This window comes from Aquarana catesbeiana, linkage group LG13 (genome assembly GCF_042186555.1).
Source record: "Aquarana catesbeiana isolate 2022-GZ linkage group LG13, ASM4218655v1, whole genome shotgun sequence".
Lineage (NCBI taxonomy): Eukaryota > Metazoa > Chordata > Amphibia > Anura > Ranidae > Aquarana > Aquarana catesbeiana.
Window position 1 is genome coordinate 218586383 of NC_133336.1, and position 12984 is coordinate 218599366.

General features: G+C 49.5%; 1 protein-coding gene across 1 annotated transcript; it reads left to right on the forward strand.

Annotated features, from left to right (window-relative positions):
* Positions 1-924: 924 nt before the first annotated feature.
* Positions 925-12173, forward strand: LOC141117507 (junctional adhesion molecule A-like; the record flags this gene model as incomplete). Its single annotated transcript, XM_073610406.1, is given in 4 exon segments — positions 925-1111; positions 11316-11423; positions 11737-11892; positions 11971-12173. Coding segments are annotated over 3 exon segments (387 nt in total), but the record flags the coding sequence as incomplete, so codon positions are not given.
* Positions 12174-12984: the final 811 nt, after the last annotated feature.

Consider the following 12984-nt stretch of genomic DNA (forward strand, 5'->3'; position numbering starts at 1 on the left):
CACTCTTCTCCTCGTGCTCTCTTCTCCTCTCCTCGCACTCTCCTCTCCTCGCGCTCTTCTCTTTTACTCGTGCTCTTCTCCTCTTCTTGCGCTCTTCTCCTCTCCTAGCACTCTCCTCTTCTCCTTTCCTCGCCCTCTTCTCCTCTCCTCGCCCTCTTCTCCTCTCCTCGCGCTCTTCTCCTCGCGCTCTTCTCCTCTCTTCGCCCTCTTCTCCTCTCCTCGCGCTCTTCTCTTTTACTCGCGCTCTTCTCCTCTTCTTGCGCTCTTCTCCTCTCCTCGCACTCTCCTCTGCTCCTCTCCTCGCCCTCTTCTCCTTTCCTCACGCTCTTCTCCTTTCCTCGCACTCTTCTCCTCTCCTCACACTCTTCTCTTCGCACTCTTCTCCTCTCCTCGCCCTCTTCTCCTCTCCTCGCCCTCTTCTCCTCTCCTCGCCCTCTTCTCCTCTCCTCGCACTCTTCTCCTCGTGCTCTCTTCTCCTCTCCTCGCACTCTCCTCTCCTCCTCTCCTCGCCCTCTTCTCCTCTCCTCGCCCTCTTCTCCTCTCCTCGCCCTCTTCTCCTCTCCTCGCCCTCTTCTCCTCGTGCTCTCTTTCTCCTCTCCTCGCACTCTCCTCGCCCTCTTCTCCTCTCCTCGCCCTCTTCTCCTCTCCTCGCCCTCTTCTCCTCTCCTCGCCCTCTTCTCCTCACCCTCTTCTCCTCCTTTCCTCGCGCTCTTCTCCTCTTCTCACGCTCTTCGTCTCTTCTCTTTGCACTCTTCTCCTCGAGCTCTTTTCTCCTCGCGCTCTTCTCCTCTCCTCACACTCTCCTCTCCTCGCCCTCTTCTCCTCTCCTCGCCCTCTTCTCCTCTCCTTGCGCTCTTCTCCTCTCCTCGCGCTCTTCTCTTCACGCTCTTCTCTCCTCATGCTCTCTTCTCCTCTCCTCACCCTCTTCTCCTCTCCTTGCGCTCTTCTCCTTGCACTCTTCTCCTCTTCTCACGCTCTTCGTCTCTTCTCTTCGCACTCTTCTCCTCTCCTCGCACTCTCTCCCCCTCCCTCCTATACTCACCATGTTCTCTTCTCTCCACAGGGACGGCAGTTCTTTGTAGCCCGGCCATCAACCTGAAGGAAGGAGAGAGTAAGACTTCATCCAATCAGATGTTCTGTATATAGGAGAGGAGCTCCCCGGAGATTATATATGATGTCATTATCACATGATATGACCCCAGACTGGAGATTATAGATGTTCTGTATATAGGAGAGGAGCTCCCCGGAGATTATATATGATGTCATTATCACATTATATGACCCCAGACTGGAGATTATAGATGTTCTGTATATAGGAGAGGAGCTCCCCGGAGATTATATATGATGTCATTATCACATGATATGACCCCAGACTGGAGATTATAGATGTTCTGTATATAGGAGAGGAGCTCCCCGGAGATTATATATGATGTCATTATCACATTATATGACCCCAGACTGGAGATTATAGATGTTCTGTATATAGGAGAGGAGCTTCCCGGAGATTATATATGATGTCATTATCACATGATATGACCCCAGACTGGAGATTATAGATGTTCTGTATATAGGAGAGGAGCTCCCCGGAGATTATATATGATGTCATTATCACATGATATGACCCCAGACTGGAGATTATAGATGTTCTGTATATAGGAGAGGAGCTCCCCGGAGATTATATATGATGTCATTATCACATGATATGACCCCAGACTGGAGATTATAGATGTTCTGTATATAGGAGAGGAGCTCCCCGGAGATTATATATGATGTCATTATCACATTATATGACCCCAGACTGGAGATTATAGATGTTCTGTATATAGGAGAGGAGCTCCCCGGAGGTTATATATGATGTCATTATCACATTATATGACCCCAGACTGGAGATTATAGATGTTCTGTATATAGGAGAGGAGCTCCCCGGAGATTATATATGATGTCATTATCACATGATATGACCCCAGACTGGAGATTATAGATGTTCTGTATATAGGAGAGGAGCTCCCCGGAGATTATATATGATGTCATTATCACATGATATGACCCCAGACTGGAGATTATAGATGTTCTGTATATAGGAGAGGAGCTTCCCGGAGATTATATATGATGTCATTATCACATTATATGACCCCAGACTGGAGATTATAGATGTTCTGTATATAGGAGAGGAGCTCCCCGGAGATTATATATGATGTCATTATCACATGATATGACCCCAGACTGGAGATTATAGATGTTCTGTATATAGGAGAGGAGCTCCCCGGAGATTATATATGATGTCATTATCACATGATATGACCCCAGACTGGAGATTATAGATGTTCTGTATATAGGAGAGGAGCTCCCCGGAGATTATATATGATGTCATTATCACATGATATGACCCCAGACTGGAGATTATAGATGTTCTGTATATAGGAGAGGAGCTTCCCGGAGATTATATATGATGTCATTATCACATTATATGACCCCAGACTGGAGATTATAGATGTTCTGTATATAGGAGATGAGCCCCCTGGGGTATAGTCAGGGACGCTCCTCATAAATGGACTTGTCCGGAGTAGTTATCCTGGTCGATTGATGGGGATCTATTGATTTCTCCCTATGTTTGGCCTTGTTGCACTTTTCTCTTCTACCACTAGGTGGCCGGGTATTTGGTGGAATTAGATATGAGAAGGACAACCTAAGGTCATTTGATAGGTATGTGGGGTATCTCAGCCAATGGGCGGTGGTTTTTTGGATCCCTTGGCCTGCTGGGAGAACCTCTATATTCGGGTAGAGTCAGGTGATCGATGTTCTGTGGCACCTGGACGGTTTCTGGTTGGACCTGTGTCGTGTTGCCTGGGCTGCTAGGCCGGAGATTGGGCCTATTCTGGGGACATCTGGCTTCCAGGCTGTCTGAGGGCCAATCCAGAATCAAGAGAGCAGCTCAGGGTTGGGATTACGGCTGGTCCAGAGGAAGGAGAAAACCCAGCAAAGCACAATCCCATCTGCTACATCCCCGAGAGGCAATCAGATGTTCCCTAGATGAACTCTACCTATAAATGTTGGTGCCCGGTGTCAGGGGTTCACTCCAAGGGTAGCACTTTAAGGACACCACCACTCGTTTTTATCCATTTCAGGGCTGGTTTTGCCCACTTTTATTTAAAAGAAAGTTCAAAGCAAACACAGAAGATTCCCCCGAAGGGGTATTCAGTATTGCAGACCTCCCGGCTTGCTCTCCAGATCAGGCCTTACACTTTAGGGCCTTGGTCTCCTAGAGACCGGATGCTCAGCACCTCCGTGTGTACAGCAAGTAGCCTCGTTCTACACCGACTCCCACCTCTCTCTCCTAGGTGAGACCCTACTGAATCCCAGACATCCTGTCTACAGGGTGGAGTCATCTCCAACTGGGAGCCTAGAGCCTGGCCATACACCTATCCTAGGTGAGACCCTACTGACTCCCAGACCTCCTGTCTACAGGGTGGAGTTGTCTCCAACTGGGAGCCTAGAGCCTGGCCATACACCTATCCTAGGTGAGACTCTACTGACTCCCAGACCTCCTGTCCACAGGGTGGAGTCCTCTCCAACTGGGAGCCTAGAGCCTGGCCATACACCTATCCTAGGTGAGACTCTACTGACTCCCAGACCTCCTGTCTACAGGGTGGAGTCATCTCCACCTGGGAGCCTAGAGAATGGCCATACACCTATCCTAGGTGAGACCCTACTGACTCCCAGACCTCCTGTCCACAGGGTGGAGTCATCTCCAACTGGGAGCCTAGAGAATGGCCATACACCTATCCTAGGTGAGACTCTACTGACTCCCAGACCTCCTGTCCACAGGGTGGAGTCCTCTCCAACTGGGAGCCTAGAGCCTGGCCATACACCTATCCTAGGTGAGACCCTACTGACTCCCAGACCACCTGTCTGCTGGGTGGAGTCGTCTCCAACTGGGAGCCTAGAGCCTGGCCATACACCTATCCTAGGTGAGACTCTACTGACTCCCAGACCTCCTGTCCACAGGGTGGAGTCCTCTCCAACTGGGAGCCTAGAGCCTGGCCATACACCTATCCTAGGTGAGACCCTACTGACTCCCAGACCTCCTGTCTACAGGGTGGAGTCCTCTCCAACTGGGAGCCTAGAGCCTGGCCATACACCTATCCTAGGTGAGACTCTACTGACTCCCAGACCTCCTGTCTACAGGGTGGAGTCCTCTCCAACTGGGAGCCTAAAACCTGGCCATACACCTATAGATTATCTGCAGATTTTCTATGGACAGATGGAAAAAGTGGAAGAGATTCCTCCATCTACGCTGAACTGTGTGGATGGAAGAATCTCCCAGTGGGCCAAGCTTCCATATCTTACTAGTCGGTCCCGCTGGCTCTCACAATATCTGAACATTCTGATTGGGTTCAGGAATTGTTTAGATTGAGAACCAGCGGAGCCGACTAGCAAGATACTGAAGCTTGGCCCACTGGGAGATTCCTCCATCCACACAGTTCAGCGTAGATGGAGGAATCTGTTGCACTTTTTCCATCTAACCATAGAAAATCTGCAGATAATCTATAGGTGTATGGCCGGCCTTAGTCTGGTGATTAAAGCCCAGAATACAGCTGACCCATCAGTGAACTTTATTAGACCTGAATCCTGGCAAGTAGGGATGAGCTTCGTGTTCGACTTGAACATCGGCTGTTCGGTCATTCGCCGAATTCCGAACTTTATGGGCCGTTCGCGCCAAATTCGTGTGGCGCGTCACGGCCCATAATTCACTGCGGCATCGCAGTGCATTGCTGGCTGATGATTGGCCAAGCATGCACTATGACCCGCATGCTTGGCCAATCACAGCGCCGCCTTAACAGAGAGCCGTAATTGGCCAAAGCCAAGGAGGCTTTGGCCAATTATGGCTCAGGGGATTTAGTACACGCCCCACACTATATAAGGCCGCCTGCACGGCGGCCCTGTGTAGTGTGTGTTCCGGTGTTCATTGAGAGAGAGAGAGAGAGAGAGACAGACAGTGTCATTTCATTTGAGTTAGATAGATTAGGCAGAACAGTCAGTCAGTTAGCTGCACTTACAGTGTATTGTGTATATATATACATCCCAGGTGTTGTGTGTGTATATATATATATACACTGTATTCAGTTTAGCTAGATCCGTTCCTGTTATCTTCTAGACTATTTACATTTAGTGCAGTGCGTCCTGCTCACAGTGTTCAGCTAGATCCGTTCCTGTTATCTTCTAGACTATTTACATTTAGTGCAGTGCGTCCTGCTCACAGTGTTCAGCTAGATCCGTTCCTGTTATCTTCTAGACTATTTACATTTAGTGCAGTGCGTCCTGCTCACAGTGTTCAGCTAGATCCGTTCCTGCTATTTACATTTAGTGCAGTGCGTCCTGCTCACAGTGTTCAGCTAGATCCGTTCCTGTTATCTTCTAGACTATTTACATTTAGTACAGTGCGTCCTGCTCACAGTGTTCAGCTAGATCCGTTCCTGCTATTTACATTTAGTGCAGTGCGTCCTGCTCACAGTGTTCAGCTAGATCCGTTCCTGTTATCTTCTAGACTATTTACATTTAGTGCAGTGCGTCCTGCTCACAGTGTTCAGCTAGATCCGTTTCTGTTATATTCCTACTGACAGGCAGGCTTGTCTTGTTACAGTATATACAGCTACCTGAAGAAAATTGCTGGTGTTCTTTTGATCCTATTAGTACCACAGTCAGGCAGCTAGACTATTTACAGTTAGTGCAGTGCGTCCTGCTCACAGTGTTCTGCTAAACCTACAAGTTAGTGGGGTGCGTCCTGCTCACAGTGTTCAGCTAAACCTACAAGTTAGTGGGGTGCGTCCTCCTCACAGTGTTCAGCTAAACCTACAAGTTAGTGGGGTGCGTCCACCTCACAGTGTTCAGCTAAAACTACAAGTTAGTGGGGTGCGTCCTGCTCAGTGTTCAGCTAAACCTACAAGTTAGTGGGGTGCGTCCTCCTCACAGTGTTCAGCTAAACCTACAAGTTAGTGGGGTGCGTCCTGCTCACAGTGTTCAGCTAAAGCTACCTGTAGAAGGTTGGTGGTGTTCTCATACTACAGGCAGGCAGTTGATTTTGCTAGCTGCAGTATCAGTACATATATATATATATATATATATATCCCAGCTTAGTGCAGCTACAGGCCATTAGTATGTCTGGAAGGCCAAGAAGGAGAGGCAGACAGTCACAAGCCAATAAGAGAGGGCAAGCAGGCTCTGTGTCTAGTGCTGGTCGTGGAGACGGTGCATCCTCATCAGCACGTGGCCATGGGACACGCTTGGCCTTTTTTTCGGCAGCTGGCCGTGTTGAGCCGCAACATGCGGAAGACTTGGTCGAGTGGATGACCAAGCCGTCCTCATCCTCCTCATCCTCTCTCACCCATGCTCAGGGTACTTTGTCTGGCAAAGCAGCGGCCTCTTCCCTCAGCTCAATGTCATCAGTGACTCCTTCCCTAGCTCCACCATGTCCTCATGAGGATTCCCTCGAACTGTTTGACCACAGTGTTGGGTACATGCTCCAGGAGGATGCCCAGCGTTTGGAAGGCTCTGATGATGATACTGAGCTCGATGAAGGCAGTAACACGAGCACGGACAGAGGGGGTGCCCAAGAAGGACAGCAATCTGGCAGTCATGCTCCCCCTGCTGCAGCATACTGCCAGGTTTGCTCCAGTGATGAGGAGGGAGGGGATGATGAGGTCTCTGACTCAACGTGGGTGCCTGATAGGAGAGAGGAGGAGGAGGAGGAGGAGGAGGAGGAGGAGGCGGCAGCACATCACCAACGAGGCAGGATGCCCTCCAGGGGCCAGCCTAAGGGCAGCACATTGACTGCATCACACCCCAAAGCTCCACATGTGCAGGGCGCTGCAGTCTTTGCGCGTTATTCAAAAAGTTCTTTGGTGTGGGCCTTTTTTGAGACGAGTGCATCGGATCGCACCGCTGCTATTTGCAACATATGTCTCAAGCGTATCTCGCGTGGCCAAAACATCTCCCGCTTGGGTACCACATGCTTGACCAGACATATGTTGACCTGCCATGCAGTTCGTTGGCAAGCGTATCTAAAAGACCCACACCAAAGAACAAAGAGGATCTCTCCTTGCTCCTCATCAGCTGAGATTTCCAACCCCACTAGGCCTTCAGTCCTCTCTGAGACCTGCAGTGAGAGGAATGAAGGTGTAGAATTAGGTGTGTCACAACCAAGTACTTGTGGGCAATCTGCTTTTGGTACACCGACGTCAGATTGTACCAGGCAAATTTCCCTGCCCCAGCTGCTGCACCGCCGAAAGAAGTTTGCTCCCAGCCATCCACATGCCCAGCGGTTGAATGCTAGCTTGGCAAAATTGCTAGCACTTCAACTGCTGCCTTTTCAGTTGGTAGACTCTGCCCCATTCCGTGAGTTCGTGAAATGTGCGGTTCCTCAGTGGCAGGTACCCAAACGCCACTTTTTCTCACGGAAGGCGATTCCGGCTCTCTACTGGCATGTGGAAGGCAATGTCCATGCCTTGCTGGACAGGGCGGTCAGCGGTAAGGTGCATATTACCGCTGACTCATGGTCCAGCAGGCATGGACAGGGACGTTACCTAAGTTTCACGGCGCATTGGGTGACTCTGCTGGCAGCTGGGAAGGATGCAGGACAAGGTGCAGTAGTGTTGGAGGTTGTTCCGCAACCACGCCTCCAAAATGCTGATTGTGACACACCTCTCTCCTCCACCCCCTCCTCTTCTTCTTCCTCCATGGCCTCTTCCTCGGAACCAGCGGTGCTCCGTAGTCGTTCAAGGGGCTACGCAAGTACGCAGGCCAAAAGATGCCATGCGGTGCTTGAGCTGGTGTGCTTGGGGGACAGGAGCCACACTGGGACAGAGGTTCTGTCAGCTCTGCAGGGGCAGGTTCAGAGGTGGTTGACGCCACGCCAACTTAAGGCAGGAATGGTGGTTTGCGACAATGGCACCAACCTCCTCTCTGCCCTCCGACAGGGACAAATGACCCATGTGCCCTGTTTGGCTCACGTCCTTAACTTGGTGGTGCAGCAGTTCTTGGGCAGGTATCCGGGCTTACAGGATGTCCTGAGGCAGGCCAGGAAAGTCTGTGTGCATTTCCGCTGGTCATATAATGCCAGTGCTCGGCTGACGGACCTCCAAAAGGAGTTTAACCTGCCCAAGAACTGCCTAATCTGTGACATGCCCACCAGGTGGAACTCAACATTGGCCATGCTGCAGCGGCTGCACACGCAGCTGAGGGCCATCAATGAGTACCTGTGCGACTATGGCACCAGGACAGGGTCAGGGGAGCTTGTTTTTTTTTCCCCACGCCAGTGGGCCATGATCAGGGATGCATGCACTGTCCTGTCACCATTTGAGGAGGCCACGAGGATGGTGAGCAGTGACAGTGCATGCATCAGTGACACTGTCCCCCTTGTCCACCTGTTGGAGCACACGCTGCGTGGAATAATGGACAGGGCACTTGAGGCAGAACAGAGGTAGGAAGAGGAGGACTTCCTTAGCTCTCAAGGCCCCCTTTATCCAGACAGTGTTCCTGCGTGCCCGCCGATCACACAGGAAGAGGACGAGGAGGAAGAGGAGGAGGAGGAGGAGGAAGATTGTGTCAGTATGGAGGTGGAGCCTGGCACTCAGCATCAGCAGCAGTCTTTAAGGGATCAGTCCCAAGAAACACATGGACTTGTACGTGGCTGGGAGGAGGTGGCTGCGGACCATGTCGTCCTTAGTGACCCAGAGGACTCCGGACCGAATGCCTCAGCAAACCTACGCTGCATGGCCTCCCTGATCCTGCAAAGCCTGCGTAAGGATCCTCGTATTCGTGGTATCAAGGAGAAGGACCAATACTGGCTGGCAACCCTCCTTGATCCACGTTACAAGGGTGAGGTTGCGGACCTTATCTTACCATCGCAGAGGGAGCAGAGGATGAAACATCTTCGGGAGGCCTTGCAGAAAGGTCTGTGCAACGCGTTCCCAGAGACTGGGAGGTTACAAACTCCTGTTTCTGGACAACGTGTTGCTGAGGCTTCGGTCAGTCAAAGAAGGAGCGGTGGAGAAGGTGGCCGTCTGACCGATGCGTTCAGACAATTTTTTGGTCCGCAGCCCCAAGGTATGATCGGTTCCAGCAACCATCGCCAGCGTCTGTTTTACATGGTGCAGGAATACCTAGGGGCAAGATCAGACTTGGACACCTTTCCCACCGAAAATCCTCTGGGTTACTGGGTCTTGAGGATGGATCACTGGCCAGAGCTTGCACAGTATGCAATTGAGCTACTGGCCTGTCCTGCATCCAGCGTTCTTTCAGAACGCACATTCAGTGCTGCTGGAGGCGTGGTAACCGATCACAGGGTGCGTCTGTCCACTGACTCGGTCGATCGACTGACCTTCATAAAAATGAATGAGTCTTGGATCACCACCAGCTACCAAGCACCTGATGCTGATGTAACCGAATATTTTTTTTGAAATCTCAGATCCCTTCAAAGACTGCCTATGCTGATGCTGAGTGACTATCCTGAGTAATTATCCTCTTCCTCCTCAATCATCACGCTGATAGCTTGTAAGAACATTTTTGGTTCTGGGCGCCACCACCAGTGCCTAAGGCACAATTTTTCTGCCCTTGTTTAACAGGGGCGTGTAATTACAATTTTTGATGTAATACTTTGCAGCAGGGCTCGTTCCTGCATTCCAACTAGAGTGTCTGTGAGGGGTTGCAGTGTTGTGGCACCAGCACCAGTGCCTAAGGCCCAATTTTTCTGCCCCTGTCTAACAGGGGCGTGTAATTACAATTTTTGATGCAATACTTTGCAGCAGGGCTCGTTCCTGCGTTCCAACTAGAGTGTCTGTGAGGGGTTGCAGTGTTGTGGCACCAGCACCAGTGCCTAAGGCCCAATTTTTCTGCCCCTGTCTAACAGGGGCGTGTAATTACAATTTTTGATGTAATACTTTGCAGCAGGGCTCGTTCCTGCATTCCAACTAGAGTGTCTGTGAGGGGTTGCAGTGTTGTGGCACCAGCACCAGTGCCTAAGGCCCAATTTTTCTGCCCCTGTCTAACAGGGGCGTGTAATTACAATTTTTGATGCAATACTTTGCAGCAGGGCTCGTTCCTGCGTTCCAACTAGAGTGTCTGTGAGGGGTTGCAGTGTTGTGGCACCAGCACCAGTGCCTAAGGCCTAATTTTTCAGCTCCTGTTCAACAGGGGCATGTAATTACAATTCTTGATCTAATATTTCACAGCAGGGCCCTGTGAGGGCTTACAGTGTTGTGGCCACAGCAACACCTAAGGCCCAAATTTCTGCTGAGTATATAGGGCAGGACCCTACTTTCAAACATCTAACTTACAAACGACTCCTACTTGCAAACGGAAGGAGACAACAGGAAGTGAGATGAAATCTACCCCTAGGAAGGGAAATTCTCTCCTGTAAGAGTTAATATGGGAAAAACATTTCTCCTTTCCACTGATGCTTTCCAATCCATTGGGACAAAAAGTGAGGTGAAATCTTCTGAAGAGGAGCACAGACAGCAAAACAAATGTCACAGGGGTGATAACCCTTCCCTATGTTTTCCAAAAAGATTAAAAAAGATTTTTTGGCTGGAGCTAAACACGTTAAAAATGTTCAAAATTACAAACAGATTCTACTTAACAACAAACCTACAGCCTGTATACTGCTGTTCAGAGTATATAGGGCCTGGTGGCCCCACACCTTTCCTTATTTTAATTTGGGTGCGGGGTTCCCCTTAATATCCATACAAGACCCAAAGGGACTGGTAATGGACTGGGGGGTACCCATGCCGTTTGTCTCACTGATTTTCATCCATATTGCCAGGACCCGACATGACATTAAACCCGCAAGCAGTTTTAAATGAGATTTTTTCCTTTAAAAATGACATTTGGTGCAGGGACTGTTCTAAACACGGGAAACACGCGTCACTTTACAGACATACTATAGACACCCCCCAGGTACGATATTTAAAGGAATATTTCACTTTTTTTTTTTTACTTTAAGCATCATTAAAATCACTGCTCCCGAAAAAACGGCCGTTTTTAAAAGTTTTTTTTGCATTGATACATGTCCCCTGGGGTAGGACCCGGGTCCCCAAACCCTTTTTAGGACAATACCATGCAAATTAGCCTTTAAAATGAGCACTTTTGATTTCGAACGTTCGAGTCCCATAGACGTCAATGGGGTTCTAACGTTCGTGTGAACTTTCGGTCCGTTCGCGGGTTCTGGTGCGAACCGAACTGGGGGGTGTTCGGCTCATCCCTACTGGCAAGGAACCATCCTGCTACACCACTTATATTACATGTATACTCTTCCTCCTCAGATGCAGAATTTCCATGCAATTATCCCATCTACCAGAACCCACGTGTGGAGTGGAAGTTCACATCCGGCACTGACTCCACCATGATGTACTATGATGGAGAACTGACAAGTAAGTCACCCATTAAACCTCCCCTCCATCTCCTGCCCAGGTAAATGGCCCTCTATTTACAGCATGTGGTGAGAGGGGGCAGACACAAATCAAGTTGGGGAGGATATCGGGGACAGATATAAATCATGGGGGGGGCTATTGGTGAGATGGGACACACAACAATTATGGGTGGGGAGGTGGAGATTGGGGGTGGTGGTTTTTCCATCATAAATCCCCTGCTATAAGCTGTATTAGAGGGTGGAGTTGGGACAGATGAGGTGTCCTCCAGGTATCAGACGGTCATTCTCCATTAATATGTTGGTTTCTCTCATAGCACCCTATAAGAGTCGGGCGACCTTCTTCCCACAAGGCCTCCGGCTAGATTCGGTGACCAGGAAGGACAGTGGGGAATATTCGTGTGAGGTGACCGGAAAGGATTCCAGCGGGAAGCCGCAGTACTTCCAGGACAAGACTCAGCTGGTGGTGTTGGGTGAGAATATTGGTGACCTCAGTACTGTGACTTTCTAGGATGGGTTGGGATGACCTCTCACTTTCTGTTCTTCTTCAGTTCCCCCCTCTGTGCCCATCGCTCAGGTACCAACTTCTGTCAGTACCGGGAGTACCGCAACCCTTTACTGCATTGAGAAGGACGCCTCACCACCTCCAGTCTTCACCTGGTACAAGAATGGTGTCCCAATGCCCGAAAACCCCAAGGACAGCCCCACCTTCCAGAACTCCAGCTACACCATCGATAAAACAACTGGACAACTGGTAAGCTGCAAACCCATGTGCCAGTCACTGACCCATCCACTGTACTAGGTATAGATCAGGTATTGGTATAGTGACCCATCCACTGTACTAGGTATAGATCAGGTATTGGTATAGTGACCCATCCACTGTACTAGGTATAGATCAGGTATTGGTATAGTGACCCATCCACTGTACTAGGTATAGATCAGGTATTGGTATAGTGACCCATCCACTGTACTAGGTATAGATCAGGTATTAGTATAGTGACCCATCCACTGTACTAGGTATAGATCAGGTATTGGTATAGTGACCCATCCACTGTACTAGGTATAGATCAGGTATTAGTATAGTGACCCATCCACTGTACTAGGTATAGATCAGGTATTGGTATAGTGACCCATCCACTGTACTAGGTATAGATCAGGTATTGGTATAGTGATCCATCCACTGTACTAGGTATAGATCAGGGATTGGTATAGTGATCCATCCACTGTACTAGGTATAGATCAGGTATTGGTATAGTGACCCATCCACTGTACTAGGTATAGATCAGGGATTGGTATAGTGACCCATCCACTGTACTAGGTATAGATCAGGTATTGGTATAGTGACCCATCCACTGTACTAGGTATAGATCAGGTATTGGTATAGTGACCCATCCACTGTACTAGGTATAGATCAGGTATTGGTATAGTGATCCATCCACTGTACTAGGTATAGATCAGGATTGGTATAGTGACCCATCCACTGTACTAGGTATAGATCAGGTATTGGTATAGTGACCCATCCACTGTACTAGGTATAGATCAGGGATTGGTATAGTGACCCATCC